General features: G+C 40.5%; 2 protein-coding genes across 2 annotated transcripts; one reads left to right on the plus strand and one right to left on the minus strand.

Annotated features, from left to right (window-relative positions):
* Nucleotides 1–2810: 2810 nt before the first annotated feature.
* On the minus strand, nucleotides 2811–4266 carry LOC306869116 (E3 ubiquitin-protein ligase RNF182-like). The gene is made up of 2 exons (XM_079415730.1): nucleotides 3690–4266; nucleotides 2811–3593 (listed from the first exon to the last, which is right to left on the minus strand). Exons 1-2 carry the CDS (start codon nucleotides 4090–4092, stop codon nucleotides 3535–3537), a joined length of 462 nt encoding a protein of 153 aa, XP_079271856.1. The 5' UTR covers nucleotides 4093–4266; the 3' UTR covers nucleotides 2811–3534.
* A 5973-nt stretch (nucleotides 4267–10239) lies between these two features.
* LOC306844252 (uncharacterized protein) lies at nucleotides 10240–10848 on the plus strand (the record flags this gene model as incomplete). The annotated part of the gene is made up of 1 exon (XM_079376238.1): nucleotides 10240–10848. The coding sequence occupies one exon, from the start codon at nucleotides 10240–10242 to the stop codon at nucleotides 10846–10848; it is 609 nt and encodes a 202-aa protein (XP_079232364.1).
* Nucleotides 10849–18932: the final 8084 nt, after the last annotated feature.

Below are 18932 nucleotides of genomic sequence, written 5' to 3' on the forward strand. Positions count from 1 at the left end.
GATTGTTAAGATCTACCTACAAAAGAGAAAAACACCTCACATTGCAGTCTGTTGTTGTTTATGACGACTACCATTGGCGTACACACAATAGAAAATTTGAAGAGGCAGATCTCAACCTGAGGACATTTTGACAAGCAAGGTGGTATTGGGTATCAATGTTCCCTCATAAAATGGATCAATATCCTCTGCTGTAGGTGTGGTATGATTCCCAGGATCCGGCTGTGACTCAGAGGAAGAGACAGTTGGTTGAGGTCGAGTATGTTCTTCTGTAAATGACAGCTTAGATTGTGTGGTGAAGTCTATAGCAGCTGTTGGCATGAGCTCAGGGACACGTAAATCCACTGCACTTTCATCCATTTCATTTTGTAAGGCCGAGATCATAGAGGAACTGTCAAAAACCAGCTCTTTAAAACATCCCTCCATCACTGATGTGGAATTAGTGTCGTTTTGATCACGTTCAAGATCCACTTTTTCCTTGGCCGTTGTGTCAGCATAATGCGGTTTTACGTCAGTGAAGGAGGCGCTACCTGCTATATCTGAAAACCGAACTGGTTTATAATTGTTTAGGCCTGATTTTGTTGAAGACATGTTAAGGTTGGATTTGGTTGAGGATACCCAGTCACTTTGTTCATTAGAGAAGACTTATGAATTGGAAGAATAAGCTCTGATGTGGAACTCTCGTGACTGTTGCTAGATTTTATGGATGCTTTATTTAAGTTGGATCCAACAAAACTGCTGTGTGGGAACCTCACAGCTGGGAATTCATCTTGGTTAGATTGAGTGTGCTGTACTGAAGCAAGCCTACTTGACATCCACCTCTGAGATATTTTTGACTGAACTTCGTCAACGGCTCCATTAAACCCCTCCAAACCTGAGGGGAAGTCGTGGCCTAATGGTTAGAGAGTTGGACTCGTAATCCAAAGGTTGTGGGTTCGAGTCTCAGGCTAGCAGGGATTGTAGGTGGGGGGAGTGAATGCCCAGCGCTTTCTCCACCCTCAATACCACGACTGAGGTGCCCTTGAGCAAGGCACTGAACCCCCAACTGCTCCCCGGGCGCCGCAGCATAAATGGCTGCCCACTGCTCCGGGTGTGTGTTCACGGTGTGTGTGTGTTCACTACTGTGCACGTTGGATGGGTTAAATGCAGAGCACGAATTCCGAGTATGGGTCACCATACTTGGCAGTATGTCACTTCACTTTCACTTTCATTATTTGTAGTATTTGTGACACTGAGATTTGTTTTCATTGCTACAGCTTGACCTCTAAGAACATGGTGCTTTATTTGAATTACCTCCATTTGAATTTGACCTCTTAAACGCAGGAGATATTGGTGTTGGGATTGTTGGAGGTTTGAACACCTTGGAAAGAGCTACGTCTCTCATATTCTCATAGGAAATTTGAGAAATGATTTCAGTCCCAGCAGAAAAAGCTTGTGGCAATGGTTGGCTCTTTTGTTGATTTGCAGTTACAATTAAGGGAGATGTATTTGCCGGTACGACTCTCCTCGGCACGTTTTGATTCTGGCCCTTGTTTTGAAGAAAATGATCCAGCAGCATGTTTCCATCACTTTTGTGCCTGATATTATGGTTCCCAGTTGAGCTTCTAGACATAATAATTAGTTGGAATATTTTCCCTCAAATAAGGTTCATTGAGTCCTAATGGTCGTGAACTGCCTGAGTGCATTTCTGATTTAGAAATATGTTGATATCCAAATGAGCCTGATCTATGCACATTTACTGCATGCATTCCACCTTTTTTCCTCACCAGCCTTGGGGCCAGATTAATAGAGCTCATTTGGCTCCCTTTAAAGTCTAAAGGATTTTGTTCCTGTTGGACTGTTTGGAAAGCATAGCTTCTTTTGGCATCAATTTCATCATTAAATTTGGCACTTGATAATTCGTCAGGATTATTTCTGCTATTGATATTGGAAGGAACTTTATTTGGGACTGAATAGATAACATCTGCAGACGCTCGTGTCAGTGGGGCTGAAGCTTGGATTTTTTGCATTGACATCCTTTCTCTGGTTATATGAGGCAGAGTTGATCCATGGCAGCTGATATTTGCGGTTAAATTGTTCTGTTTCTTTGAAGACTGCCTCTTACTGGATTTTGAATGGGTGGATTAACACTTTTGAAACTTTCCAGCCCTTGTATTTGATCTTTGAATCATCCGTGACATCTCCTAAAGGCATTGGTGATGAACAATATATTTAGTTATTTTATAAATGCATATGGCAGCACATTTAAAGCCTGTTTATTTGTACACATAATGCAATTTGTATGAAAAACATCCAAAGGAAAATAATACAGTTTTGACTAATTTTGTCACAGCTGTTCTAAATATTTATAGACTAAAAACTTACCTATTGACACTATTGGCAAACATCTCACAAAAGAAAGAGTCAAACCAACCAAAGCCAGTCTATAAAACATAAGTTAGTTTTAAAGTTACAATATATTATTATAAAAAAGTAATAATGGTATTGCTAAATTGAAGGCCTGAATGCTTACCTCAGATAGTATTGAAGAGACATGTTTTAAGGACTAATGCACTTGTGCTTACGTGCCACACAAAGCTTTTTGTCACACTTGGTCCAAATTACCCTATTAATTTGGGCTCACTGAAATGCTAATATTGTTGATCAGCCTAATGGTGATCGCTGATGAGGTTCACCTGAATGCGATCAAAGCTAAGAACACACATTTGTATTGGTTTTAAAAGTATGATGAAAATTTGTGATTCTGCCTTTGCCTATGGAGGGTTTAAAAAAAGACAGTGTGCTAAACTTGTCCAAAAAAATTTATTTGGTACAAACATAGCATTATACAGTCATCATATATTTTCTTCTTTAAAAAAAAAAAAATATATATATATATATATATATAGATATATTTATAAATACAAATAAAATTAATTTGTGATCATGAAAAGACAAACATAATTAGGGCCCTTTCATTTGATACAAATGTAACACTGAAAAACTCCTAATAATTAAACTTAATAGACAATCAATACAAGTAATATTTCATAGAAATTTTTCTAAATCATTAAGTTACAATAATTTAAAAAGGAGAAAGTGGTTGAGGATAGTCTCCATGATTTTGTAACAGAAAAGAAACAGCACCAAAAATATACTGGCCTAAAACAAATAATCTATAGGCAGTGTGGCATGTTTTTGTTGCTGTGTTTCTAGGTTTCTCTGGAGCAACCCTACATTTTTGTTATGGTGACAAGTCACACCCAACAACAAACAGTCCTCTTGTGCTTCCCAGGCACTAGCTACAGCTTCAGCACGAAAACAAACATCATCCTTAGGTTTCCATTGCGGACTGCCATACATAACCTCGAGCAGGGCAGTGACACCCTCAAACTTTGGAGGGGACACGTCCACCCAAATGTTCAGTTCAGCAGTAATCCAGTGTTTTTCAATAGATGATTCTTACAGGATTACATCTGCTCCCTTAAATCATGTGTGGTTACAACTTTTGGGGTTCAGATTACCCGAGTGACACTCAACAACTTGAAATCTTTTCTTTCACATCATGTAGCAGGACATCATTGCCAGGTCCCTCAAGTCTTCATCAGTCATACAATCTGAAAACACATTAGTTCTTAGTTAAGGACTCAATTAATGTATTAAAGCCATGTATTCAAACGCACATGCTAGTAGACAAGAGGTGAAATACTCACTTGTCCCTGCATCCCCGGTGAGTTTCTTGCACAGGCGACTTAAGCATTTCATCAGGCGTCCTTTCCGCGATCTTGGCGGGGGAGAAATTTCCTCTTTTGGTGGGATGACCGCGTCCCGTTTGGGATCCTCGGTGTCTTCGTCGTCCTCCGCGCAGCCCGCGGTTACAAGCCGCTCAAAAATGTCCTCGTGCACCGGCAGGGTATCTTGAATTCTTGCCTCCGACAGCGGCGTGGAGTGACGGCACAGCGGACACATTAACCGGGGTTCGGTGTTCGCCGCGGACCGCCAGAGCGTCACCAGGCAGCTCTCGCAAAACGTGTGTTTGCATCTCAGCTGTCGAGGACACCGCCGACCGAGGGTGTAAGTTCGGTAGCAGATTCCGCACTCCGTTTCTGGAAACATGTTGTCCTGTTGTTTGCTTCTCTCTTGTTGCGAACTCTTGAAGTAGTTGGTAGTAAAGTGGCGGTGGTTTATGCCGAGGAGTCTTATATTAGTTGGTGAAGGCGGATCGGATGAAAGTATGTAGGAGGGAGGTTTACTTTCCTTCTCGTCAAAACTGTCTTTAGCAGCAGGATCAGCATTTTTAAACAAGTGATGACATCGTCTGTAAACACGTTGATGTCAGCATGATTAAACAGCACCAGACGTTAAGTCGTACTGCTCCGTCTCTTACTATAGGGTAGAGTGGGGGAAAACGCCCCCCTTAAGGATTGTGCAAGTTTCCCCCCTGTGAAACAAAAGTTAAATATGTTCAGAAAAGTTAGGCTATTATTGTTTAGTGACAATGACATATATTATAAACCAAGTATGAAAAATATCCAGAGTTTTCATGTTATTAGATTTTTAACAAAAATTAAATTAGTTAAACTTGCTTTGTCAGACTGGGGGCCATAGGTGGGGTAAAACGCCCCCCAGTGTGACAAAGCAATTTGCTTTAAACATGGTAGCAAAATCAAAGTACAAGCAGTTTTAGCTTAAAATTAAAAAAGAATATAATCAATAATTATGAATTACAAAATTATAATAGCCTATTTGAAATTATAATAGCAATTTTCCCCCATTCTACCCTACTTTTATGTTTGTTTGTTTTTAAAGGTTTAACCATATTATAGATGTAGTAAACATTAGTATTGAGAAAACCAAAGCCGGAATTCCCCATGCACTGACTTTGCCAAGTATTTTGGATTTATGACTGAAAACACCTGTTTTCCCATCAAAGGGAAAACTGAAACCTGTTTGCGTGGGTGTCATTGATCTTACTGCTATGCAGGGTTATTACGGTAAATCTAGTAAATCAGTGTCAAATGTGGCCCAGTTTACTTGAATTCACCCCTGTTTTTAAAGGGGTCATGAACTGAGAAAATAAAATTCCCTTGATCTTTTGACATATACGAAGTCATTGAACTCAAAACTTTCTTGTTAGTCTAAAAAGAGCTTATATTGAAGCCAATTTGCCAAAACGACAGGTTGTGGAATGTGCCACTTTATGACATAATAGTGTCGCTAAACACCACCTTCACAGAAGAAGAACAACACCTGCCTCTACATCACTGCCTGTTTAGCACCGCCCACCGATTCGTGCATGAAGTGTAAATAACGAGAGAGGCAAATGCAGGTCTACGCAGAAATCAAATGATAAAGATCCCTCCAAAGACAACAAGATGCTGTACGTCTTTGCATTGCCTTCCTTCTGATCCCAACATAGGAAAGAGTGGATGAAGTTTATTTTTATTGAAGTTCCAGACTGCGTCAGTAAGAACTTGGTCCTTTGTTCACTTAATTTTACTGCGGATTCGTTAACAAACAAGGTACAGTTCGACGCAGGATTTTCAGAAAGCTTGAAACTAAAAGATGATGCCGTGACGACTATATTGGATCCAACAGTAATTTTGCAGCACACAAGTGTGAGCAACAGTTTTTATTACGTGGTCACTATCACTTTGTCTGTTATTACAGATCGTTTGATATGTAGAGCATTTATGGGATTTAACCTAAAACAGCAGCATCCATCTGTGAAGGATGTAGGCTGTCAAACATACACAAGTGTTTGCCAATCATAGGTTACTTCCTACAATCCACCATGCCTATTCAAATGGAGCAATCTGATGAGGGATAAAAACAGGACATAAAAAAAGCCTTTTCTAAATTATGTTTTTTTGATGTAAAAATCTTGATAACATAAGTGGACCTTAGCAATGCAGTAAAAGCAATGAAATATTCAATAAATTAAAGTAAACAATGTTTTTTGGGAATTTAGTTTTGTTGTGTTTTAAGATTTAGGTTGACATTAAAACTTGTCAAACACAACATTCCATCACCTTTTTGTTTGTTTTTCTTGACATTGTACAGTAAGCCTGTGAAAATATTACATATTTTACAATGACCCTTTTTCTACCTTACCGGAATCCATGAGTGCCCCTGTTTTTCTACTGTAAGTTTGGAGGAAACAACTGTTTTATAAAAATAAACAGTGATTACAACAAGGGAAATACAATACCCCCGAGCTGTGCTGCACCTTATTAGCCTAAACCAAACAAAACCACTCTACCCCACTGTGAGATTTCCCAGAATGCACTCGCCTCCTGTTTTCTCCTTCCCCGTCATTCCCTTACTTGGTCTTGGGTGTGCCGAGCTGATTCTAAACTGGCTGTAGCCGTTTGTCCTTTCCTCAGAATGCCTCCCGTATTGTCTAATATCTCTCGTAACTTTTTTAATTCTCTTCCTAAGAACACACACCTGTTTACTTATTTTAAGTTATTTCACTTAAATGGCAATGAAAAGAACCTATTAATTGCCATTGCCATTAAAGTGAAATTACTGAAGCTACACATAGGACCCTGATAAAAATGCAAATGCAAAAATTTCAAATGGCGCTTAGAGGCTTTAGCATCTGAACTCTTCACATATATATATATGTGTGTGTGTGTGTGTGTGTTTGCATACATGTATGTGATAAAAATAGTAATAAGAATATCATGGTATCACAGTATCAAGAATATCACCCATCCAAGTGCACACACACAGCAGTGAGTAGGGAACAAATGCACACACACACACACAGAGCAGTGGGCAGCCATTTATGCTGCGGCTGCCCGGGGAGCAGTTGGTGCCTTGCTCAAGGGCACCTCAGTCATGGTATTGAGGGTGGAGAGAGCACTGGACATTCACTCCCCCCACCTACAATCCCTGCCGGCCGGGGACTCGAACCCGCAACCTTTCGATTACGAGTCCAATTCTCTAACCATTAGGCCACGACTTCCCCAGGGAAGGGAACAAGAAGAACACTGCCTTGAACAGTGACAGCACTGCCACGAACAGTGCTGTGTTTGCTATAAAACATGACCCATGACCACAGTCTCATAAGTTATAAACAGAACAAACAGCTCTTAATCATTTACTGTACCACAATCATTTACTGTACAACAATACCAAAAAGCCAGTCGTACCCCATGGATTTTCCATGGATTATGTTACATTTGTCATTTCAGTGGCAGATACTGTGTGTCTGTGGAAAAGTAATACGTTCTATTAAATGTTTTGTCTATGGGTGTAATAATGCCCAAACTGTATTTGAACAGTATTAAGAATTGTGAATTTTAATTGACTTTCCAGACTCTTTTCTTCTTTTCAATTGACTTTCCAGACTTTCCTCTTTTAATTTTGGCATGATGGTACAACCTTCACCCTCATGAAGTGAAGTGACATACAGCCAAGTATGGTGACCCATACTCGGAATTTGTGCTCTGCATTTAACCCATCCAGGTGAACACACACCCGGAGCAGTGGGCAGCCATTTATGCTGTGGCACCCGGGGAGCCTTTGGGGGTTTGGTGCCTTGCTCAAGGGCACCTCAGTCATGGTATTGAGAGTGGAGAAAGCGCTGGACATTCACTCCCACCACCTACAATTCCTGCCGGCCTGAGACTCGAACTCACAACCTTTGGATTACGAGTCCAACTCTCTAACCATTAGGCCACAACTTCCCACAAGTTAGAATGATGTTCTAACTTGTGACTGTGACTGACTTTTTTCTAAGAAAAAATTATATTTTTAAGAAGGTCAAAAAGACAGACAAAAAAAAAAAAACACTGGGACATTTTTCATATCTGAGAAATGTTGCCTTTGTAACTCGCTGAAATTCAAGTTTTCATATTTCATTTTTTCAGTGAACGTTTATTTTATTTAGAATTTTTAGTTTTAGTTAACCATGTACATGAAGCTTTACACATCACTTTACTGCATCAGATTAAAAAGTAAAATTGAGTCAAATTTTGCCTAATTAACAAGTGAAATAACAGTGCAGTGAGACACATCTATGAAGGCATTCTGTAGCAACAATAGCTCTTGTGCTGTTCCCTCTCCTAGTAACCAAGCCATCTCTTGATAATAAATGTCAGTCAAAGCAGATCCCACCCCAGCCATACAAAGCATGGCATCAGGGGAGGGAAGAGACCGAAAGAAAGAGACAGAGGTAAACGTACAAAAACATATACATGCAGGCTATAAACAGACAGTGTTAAATGGTGACAGAGCTCAACAGTTTTTTCCCCCAAACTTCTCACCTGTGACTTTAAACTGACCTGGCATGAACCCGGCACTCACGTTTGAAAGGGCACAGACCATTTCAACCTGAAAAAAAAACAGCAGGACTGTAACGGTGAGTGGATCTTTCATCCTTCTTTCACACACTATAAACTGTGGCGCTAATAGAACACTCAGCTCTGGTTCTCTGAATGACAGTAATGATAAGCCTTCGTATGCAAATAAAAACTCCCCGTACAAAGAGTTCCCAGATTTATGAATATGCATACTTGTCCTTTCTATTTCCTTGCCAGTTCTTAAATAAATGTTAAAGTGTAGATCGTTTATGAAAGATTTTCACAGTGTAACTACATGTATTCTTTCTGAAAACAATGATATCAAGATGTTAAGTGGCTTTGTTTAATGTTATGTATTGAAATTGACACTACGAATGACAATAACATATAAATAAACAATTTTGCTTATTAAGATCTGCAGTGCTTATATTTTAATAAATGTTAAAGTACAAGTTTGCACTCTTACACTAAATATTGTCACTAATTCTATAGAGACCTGCATTGCTAGGCAGCCCCTCCTGTGAGTGATGGTTGCTTTGACTATGCCCACTCGAGAGTTGGATAGAAACTGCAGCACTAATAAGAAAACAGAGACAAAAACGGGCCTTTTTTGTAAGTGCATTTATCATAAATGTGTACATATTTCTTGCCCAATGAATGAAAATTGTAAATGCAAAGCTTCTGAGACTAAAAACACGAGCAGATGAAAGCCAAATTTGATGAAATCGTCATAAAATTGTGTTGTTTACAAGCCAAAAGTGGCTCATTTGGTGTAGACACACATTTACTAATCATTATCATGAGATCGATGTGACTTTTCAGGGAGTTTTTGTTGATAGTTTGACGTTGTGCCAAGACCCAGTTTCTCAATATTTTAATGATTTCATACACAGGAAGTGCGAGAGAAGCTTGTGAAACTGGGTTAGTTCCACTTATAAACTAGATGAGACCTGATTAAGCAGGATCTGGCAAATACAAAGTAGTGTTTTGTCGTTATATGTGTGTTTATATACAAAATGTTTAAGGACATAAGGTTTTGAACAGTTATTTCCTTTGGCTTCACTTGCTCAACAAATGCATCCTCTGTAGTGAATGGGTGCCGTCAGAATGAGATTTCAAACAACTGATAAGAACATCACAAGTACGTCACATGACATGAGTGAAAAGTTGTGTGTTTGTAATTGTCATTAAGCAGCTAAAATAAGAGTTCCTTATCCATAATATTGGTTTCTCCAGTGAAAAAAAGTTGTCTTGTCTGAATCAGGAGAGGAATATGCACAGATCAAGCACCTTTTACAAGAGAAAACAGCTCTAAATAAATATGCCTGTGGATTTTGATGTGAGAGGACAACAGGGGATAGTCTTGAGGAAGCGTTATTATGGATTATGGACTGTATTTTGGCCAGAAGATGCTTTAAAGTGAAAACACCTTGATGGATTTGTTTATTACAAACACACAGCTTTTCACTTAAGATGATGTTAATTGGTGGACTAAAGGCATGAGGATTTCTTGTGGATTATTGTGATGTTTTTCTCAGATGGTTGGACTCTCATTCTGATGGCACCCATTCACTGCAGAGGATCCATTGGTGAGCAAGTGATGTAATAGCAGATAACGGTTTTACCATTTTTGCATATAAATATGCATATAAAGATATTTCTCCAAATCTGTTCTGATGAAGAAACAAACTCATTTACATCTTTGATGGCTTGTGGGAGAGTATGTTTTCATTAAATTTTCTTTCTTTTTTGTGTGAACTGTTCCCTTGAAATAATGCAAATGCCTTAATCTCATCTTTGTGGCCATCTATGGCATCAATGTTTCCTAGATGAGACATGATTAAGCATGATCAACCATTTTTTTCTAGGTTACTTTAGAAGTGCACGACTCTGGGAGTCCCTACTGAAGATTTAAAGCCATATTCTCTGTGGCATCTCAGTTTCCTCCATCATGTCAGAGACTCGACCAACGCCTGCACAAACTGAGGTGCCTTCAGAGTCTCCAGAGGTGGAGTGTCCAGTTTGCTATCAGGAGTACAACCAGGACTCCAAACTCCCACGCATGCTAGAATGCCTTCATGTCTTCTGCACGGAATGTCTCCGCAAAATCCAGCTCACTCCTTTGCATCCGCCCGACCCCAACAGCGCCCCCTCAATCTCCTGCCCCCTGTGCCGCCACTCCACCCCGCTACAGGGTGGCGATGCATACTCTCTCCCCTGCAACTCACGGATTCTCGCCCAGCTGCCTCCTGTAGCCTTCCATCTACCTGCATCGGTGTCTGCCCGGCTGGCCACAGTGACTCAGCGCTTGGTGCTATCTCTGGGGGAGAGGGATACCCGATTCATAATCCTTCCCACTGTTAGTCTAAGAGTGGAGCAGATGGGTGAAGGCACAGAAATGGTAAACACACCTAGGGTGCTGCATCGAGAGATTGAGGTTCTGAGGAGACACAAGAAGACCCTGATATGCGTTCAGGTTCTGGCTGTCATCTTCTGGATTATGTTTGTGCTTACTTGTGTGATTGGGGTTGTGTTTGGGCCAAGCCTCTTTCATAATTGAGAGATTAAGGACATGGGCATATCCTGTTACATTAATATATTTATTAATGTCCCTGCATTTTTTAAATGACAACATTTAGATAATTATAAATAGATCATTTTTATTATATGTAAAATCTACAGTTGCCCTCAAATTTGGACACTTAAAATGTATTAAAGTCATTGCAAAAGTTTTTTTAGTATACAAAGTTTAGGTTTTTAAATTATACAAAAGTAGATATATGGTTCAAAGTAAAGACAAAGAGTATTGTGGAACATGGTTGACAAATGTTAGAGAAACAAGTTAGAGAAACATGATAAATTATATGTAATGGCTTCATATTGTACATCCATTACAAATGAACCTTTTATTTACTTTTGATATTACTTGCTTAAAACAAATAAAAAAAAATGGCGAGGATCGTTCTGAAAATAGCCCACATTGGTGTCATGGAGATGATATTTGGTTTAATATTTTATCGAATTCAATACATTTTATTTAATATATTACATTTGGTTTAAGTGTCCAAATACTTTATGGGCCTATTTTACATTGTCACATGTTACATTGTGTAGTGTGTAGTCCTAAAATTATTCCTGTCCTTAACTGTTATGTCAATATTCTAAAGGATGGTATTCTCTGTTCTCTAACTTTTTGTACAGTGTGTTTTTTTTGTATGCAAACATGAAAAATATATAGGCCTGCAGCATTCTGTTTTAGAAAAAAAAATGCATTGTTGTTTAATTTGAAAATAAAAAATAATAATAAATCATGTAGACAGCCCAGCATGGGCTTTTTCCATGAAAAAGGATAATGAGGTAATGAGTCCCCCTTGTGGATGATGCACGTGAATACATCTGTGAGCAGTTTTGATTGCACGACATACAGATGTACAGTACTTTATCAATTTATCAATTCAGCTGACTGAAAGCGTTAATATTTTTATTAAGGTGCCCCTTTTATGGGTTATGAAAGGTTAATATTTTGATTTTGGGAGTCCCCAACAACAGGCTGACATGCATGCAAGGTCAAAAAACACTAATTTTCTTATAATATGCATTTATTTGTACCTTATTTGCTCAACGACTCCCATAGGATTCGCTCAACGATTAATTTTTCCAAACCCCTCCTTTGCGTGACGCTAATCTGCGGTGATTGGTCCGATTAGTGTCATTTTCATTTCATCATGCCTGTTATGCCTGGTAAAGCAGTGTTTGTGAGCACAGTGCTGCTTTGTGTACAGCGTTAACGGGGAAACAGCTATTTTTACCGCTCCAAAAGCGGCACCTAGTGGCAAAGAATGAATTTGCATTCTGATTCGTGTCTAGACCAACCCGAAAAGACCAACAAGTGGGCAGGCAATATGCCAATACTTCATGTTGACATCAACATAAAACGGCTTGGGATTCGTTTTAAAAATGACTCGTTTCAATGATTCAGAGTCGACTCTTTCTTTTGAGAGACAATAACTTTATACACTGTGCACTTTCAGATTGAAAACTTTGCATGATGTTTTCATTCACTTAGAGCTGTGTAACACTGCATGAAAGCTCATTTTCAAAAATCCACTTTAATTTATGTATAGACACGAACCCTAATATTTTGTTTACAGAACATAGTTTATTTAACAAATGATTGCATGTTTTGTCACACTGCATGTAACAAGTTGTCCGAATGGTAAAATTAAGTTTATGATTTGTCAATATGTCACATAGACCAAATATAATTATGGCTATTACTGGCTGTAAATATGAACAAAAATGTATTGAAAATATAAAATCAATCGTTATCATTATGTTCATCCACTGATACACATTTGTCGTTCGCTCAAGTCCTTTTAGGTTCGCCTGACTATTATCCTGTCTTCAAAGCTTGTGTGAGCCAATAGCATTCGAGTGTGAACTGTCAATTAACATTTCATTGGTTGGAACTACTGAACGAACACTCCCCATTTACTGAACGAGCCGGTTTTGAATATGAGCGAGGCCCTGATGTCTGTACAAAACAACTTGACGAATCGTTCAAGTGAATGATTTAAAGGGATAGTTCACCTAAAACGCAGTGCGAATGTGGGCAGCCACGCCATCATTTTCAAAAGTCTCCGTTTTGGTTCGTTTACACTGAAACGCTACCCCGGAGTTTTCAAATTAAAACAGGGTCTGCAACGTTTTCAAAAGTCCACTTTTCGACCTTGAAAACACCGGAGTAGTGTAAACGATAGGCGGAAACATAGCAAAAGTTAAGCGTTTTAAAAAGAAAACGCACTAGTGTAAACGGGGCCTGAGAGCTCGCTGACCCTCCGTAGACTGCAAGGATATTACCACGACCAACACACAGAATTAAACGTAGCAAGGACATCTGTAAAATAGTCCATGTGACATCAGGGGTTCAACCGTAATTTTACGAAGCTACGAGAATACTTTTTGTGTGCAAAGAAAACAATTATAACATCATTTATTCAGCAGTCTTCTCCCCGAGTTACCATCTTCTGCCATATTGGAAAGTACTCCAGAACGTAATCAACACAATGAGCGTTGTTTCTGTTCAGCATGCGTGCGCTTTCGCTGAACGTAATCAGCGTTGTTCAGTAGCTCTCAGATTCTATCAAAAATACCTTAAATTTGTGTTCCGATGATTTTTGGGTGAACTAACCCTTTACTGATTCTCTCCTAACACAACAGCTGCCACCTACTGGTGTAACCTGCAAAAAAGGTTCTGTGAATGAATGTTTTAGTGAACTGATTGATGAACAGTGAAAGATCCAAGTCACTGGGTTAAACCAACATACAAGTGTGGGAGCAACAGGGAGCATTTCATTGGTTGGACGTACTGAACGAACAATGCCCCTTTTGCTAAACGAGTCGGTTTTGAAAATGAGCGAGGCTCGGATGTTTGTAATACAATACAACATTAACGATTTGGTGAATCGGTTGAGTGAATGATTCAATAACTCGCTTAAAGGTGGGGTAAGAGATTTATGGTAGCCAATGTTGATATTTCAAATCGCCAAAACAAACATGCCCCTACCCCAAAAGGGTCTTGCCCCTATTTTGATAGCGCCGCCCCACACATACGTACGCAACCCAGGCAACAATTAGTTCTGTGAAACAAAGTAAAACCAATGTTACTCACCTATCGAGAAGAAACAAAGCAACCTCTGCTACCGATCGCAGGCCTTCCCGCTCCTTGAGTTCTCTCCAGTGCTGGAAAGCTGATCAGATATTTACACGGGTCCTACTTCTTGCCTTATTGTAACAACGTGTCTACACCGGACGCGAGCGGTGTGGCGTGACAAAATATTATAAATCTTACTATAATCAGTAATGCTGTCTACATGCTGGATGCTGGATGCGGCGCGACACGAAAAATCCCAGACAGTAAACTGCTGCCACGTTCTATTTATGACATATTGACACAAATTTAAAATGATTTTCAACCATCGCTTTGCCACGTCCAGTGTAGACTGACTTTAGCTGTTGCAAATTTAGCATAGGTCTAGGTCAAGCTCACTGTGACAGCTGTACCTTTTATTAGTTAGGCAGAACATTGGAACAGTACAATCTAAAATTGCTCTTTAAAGCATTGAAATAACTAAATTTAAATTTAAAATCACTGAAATAAAAATGAAAATAAATAAATAAAATTACTAAATTTTAACTGCTATAGGAAACACACATTAATTAATTTGAGCTTAGTAATTAGTGGTCATGAAGTCATTTGAAAAACTGGTTTTGGCTTATCTGAAGGACATCACTGGACCCCCTGCAGTTTGCCTACAGAGCAAACAGGTATGTGGATGATGCAGTCAACATGGGACTGCATTACATACTGCAACACCTGGACAGACCAGGGACTTATGTGAGGATCCTGTTTGTGGACTTCAGCGAGGCCTTTAACACTATCATTCCAAACCTCCTCCTGCCCAAACTAACTCAGCTCTCCATCCCCACCTCTGTCTGTCAGTGGATCAACAGAACAGCTTCCTGACAGACAGGCAGCAGCTAGTGAGGCTGGGAAAATACACATTCAGCACCTGTACGATCAGCACTGGAGCTCCTCAAGGCTGTGTTCTCTCCTCACTGCTCTTCTTCCTCTACACGAACGACTGCACATCTAAAGACCCCTCTGTCAAGCTCCTGAAGTTTGCAGATGACACCACACTGATTGGCCTCATTCAGGACGGTGATGAGTCTGCTTACAGACAGGAGGTTAAGGAGCTGGCTGTCTGGTGCAGTCTTAACAACCTGGAGCTCAACACGCTCAAAACTGTGGAGATGATAGTGGACTTCAGGAGAAACACCCCTGAACTCCCCCCACTCACCATCATGAACAGCACTGTGACTGCAGTGGAGTCATTCAGATTCCTGGGCACCACAATTTCTCAGGACCTGAAGTGGGACATTCACATTGACTCTATTGTGAAAAAAGCCCAGCAGAGGTTGTATCTCCCTTGCCAGCTGAGGAAGTTCAACCTGCCACAGGAGCTGGTGAAACAGTTCTACACAGCTCTGAGCACCAAAACGGCCAGACATAGGAACAGATTCTTCCCTCAGGCAATCCATCTCATGAACATTTGAACTCTTAACAATAAACATGAAACACACAACACTATCATACATTTTATTTTTTATTTAACACACATACTTATTACATTTCAAATGTGCACCTAACATACTGAATTGTCTATTTTGTATAGACTACTGTGTTTGTGCTATTTTGCATTTGTACATTATTTTTTTATTATCTGTGTCCTGTCCTGTCGCTATCATTCTGTCGCACTGTGGAGCTACTGTCACTAAAACAATTTCCTCGTATGTGCAAACATACCTGGCACCTCCACATCCTGGCACCCCCACATACCTCCACATCCATTGTGCCAGTGCCCGAAACACTCCTCCCCAACGTGCCTGAATGACTACCGCCCCGTAGCACTCACACCCATTGTTATGAAGTGCTTTGAGCGACTGGTCCTGGCACACCTCAAGAACTGCCTCCCACTCACACTGGACCCACACCAATTTGCCTACCGTAGCAATAGGAGCACTGAGGATGCAGTATGCACAGTACTGCACTCGGTACTCACACACCTGGATAACAACAACACATATGTACGGATGTTGTTTGTTGATTTCAGCTCAGCATTCAACACTGTCATTCCCTCCAAGTTGACCACTAAACTTGGAGACTTGGGTGTTAACACCTCCGCAGCTGGATTATGGAATTTCTGACCAACAGACCTCAGCATGTTAGGTCAGGCCACACCTGGCCACACCTGGGAAGTCGTGGCCTAATGGTTAGAGAGTCGGACTCGTAATCCAAAGGTTGCGGGTTCGAGTCTCCGGCCGGCAGGAATTGTAGGTGGGGGGAGTGAATGTCCAGCGCTCCCTCCACCCTCAATACCATGACTGAGGTGCCCTTGAGCAAGGCACCGAACCCCCAACTGCTCCCCGGGCGCCGCAGCATAAATGGCTGCCCACTGCTCCGGGTGTGTGTTCACTGTGTGTGTTCACTGCTGTGTGTGTGCACGTTGGATGGGTTAAATGCAGAGCACGAATTCCGAGTATGGGTCACCATACTTGGCTGAATGTCACTTCACTTCACTTCACTTCACTTCACTTCACTTCACTTCACCTGCTCCACCGCCATCACACTCAACACCGGCGTACCACAGGGCTGTGTGCTGAGCCCATTTCTCTACTCCCTCTACACCCATGACTGCAGGCCTGTGCATGGATCCAACTCCATCATCAAGTTTGCTGATGGCACCACAGTGATTGGCCTCATCAGAGACAACGATGAGACTACCTACAGGGAGGAGGTACAGCACCTGACAATAGCCTGCTCCTCAACACCAGTAAGACAAAAGAGCTTATTGTGGACTATTGTGGAGGAAGAAGAAAAGTGGCACGCATGACCCCATCCACATTAACGGGATGATTGATGAACGTGTCTCCAGCTTCAAGTTCCTGGGAACCCACATCTCGGAGGACCTGACCTGGACCACCAACACATCCAGCCTAGTCAAGAAGGCTCACCAACACCTCTTCTTCCTTAGGACACTGAAGAAGAACCACTTGTCTCCAACCATCCTGGTGAACTTCTACCGGTGTGTGATTGAAAGCATCCTGACCAACTGTATCACAGTCTGGTATGGGAACTGCTCAGTTGCTTACCGCAAGGCACTGCAGAGGGTGGTGAAAACCGCCCAACGCATCACAGGGACACCACTTCCTGCCATTGAGGACGTCCAGAGAAAATGCTGTTTACATCGAGCTCGCGGCATTCTTAAGGACTCCTCTCACCCTGACCATAGACTGTTTAACTTACTGCCCTCTGGGAGGCGCTTCAGGAGCCTCCGAACAAAGACCAGCAGACTCAGGAACAGCTTTTTTCCCTACAGCTGTCTCTCTACTGAACTCTGCCCGATGATACCCCCTCACACACCACTACAAACTCTTCACCCCTCCCCATCACTAAATTGGTAAAAAAAAAAAAAAAAAAAAAAAATCCATCTACACACTGAGTACTATGTACTGGAAATTTTTATTTTCTATGCCCTTTCAATGTTCATTGCACTAGTGTTTATATATATTAATGTATAGCTTATTCATATCCATTTGTAATTATGTTCACAGTTTTTGCTCATAGTGTACATACATTTACTGCACAATCCATCTGTATAGTATGTTCATATCACCCATCTGTATATCATACTGATAGTATTTAAAATTTGTAAATTATGTCCATAGTACTGCCTTATCTGTATATTTCTGTACATATGTAACATATTGTAGGCACTGTATATCCTGTACCTCTGCTTATTGCACTTCTGGTTAGATGCTAACTGCATTTCGTTGCCCTGTACCTTACATGTGCAATGACAATAAAGTTGAATCTAATCTAATCTAATCTAATCTAATCTAATCTAATCTAATCTAATCTAATCTAATCTAATCTAATAAAGCTAATTCTGATTCTGATTAGTACTGTACTATCTTACATTTGATGTACCTATTATTACAATAGTCCCTTTACAGTATCATAAAAATACAAAAATTCTACAAAAGACACATTTAATGTCCAACAACAAATATTTTAGCAAAATGTAAATTTTACTCAGAATTATTGCGCTCCTATTCAATTGCACGCCGTCTGTTTAGTGCGCATGCGCGCCGCTGTACTCGTTCACTCGCGAAAGCCTCGCCCACAAAAATATACATGTGGCATGTCAGTTATGCCATGAGGAAAACACAACGTCTCAAATGCATTAAATTGCACAAATACATTCGCTGTTTAGTTTGCCGTGGTGGATCGATTTGATCCGTGATCGACATTAAAGGGGACATAACACACACAGTTTCACCCAATCTCATGTTAATCTTGAGTACCTATAGAGTAGTACTGCATCCTTCATCTCCAAAAGGTTTTTAGTTTTATCATATTTATAAGAGAAAGATACAGCTTTACGATTCTCTCCGAAAAAAGCCAAGCTCCTGGAGACGCGCCGTGGGCGGAGCTAAAGATTGAGGAGCACTTGAGCCCCGATCGCCAATAAAACAGAGACATTTGATGCCATTTCACTTCCGTCTGTAGTTCTGAATCATGTCTGGATCAATCTGGATCAATCCTCAATCTGGATCTTTTATAGCTGGAACTGATCCATCTTTCAGTATCAAATGATGTGCAAATCCACAGTCGAACAGGGCCTTGTTTATAAAACGTTTGTCAACAAACACACTTGAGAAACTCAGTTGCAGCTGCAGAAAAACAAACTGCATCCACTGTTCACGTAACGCTGGGTTCGGGCTGGCCGATGCGCTCCAGCGCTTCCGGGAGAAATGCCCATATAAGGAGTTCCACTGTCGATTACGTCAGCAAGAGCCACGATCGAAAAAAACTATGAAATTTGTACGAACCCAGAAGTAAGATTTTTGGCACAGAAACTGTCATACTTCCAAATCATTTTTTGAAACTTTGGCCATGCTTAGCATGAGAATCCAACTCTTTAAGAGTGTAAACAACTCTGAATGCATGAAACAGTAGCTACCCCCCTTTAAGAGCTGCTAAGAATAAGCGTGCTCAAATTAGTGAGATTGCGTGAACTT

Source organism: Barbus barbus (genome assembly GCF_936440315.1).
Source record: "Barbus barbus genome assembly, chromosome: 1".
Classification (NCBI taxonomy): Eukaryota; Metazoa; Chordata; class Actinopteri; order Cypriniformes; family Cyprinidae; genus Barbus; species Barbus barbus.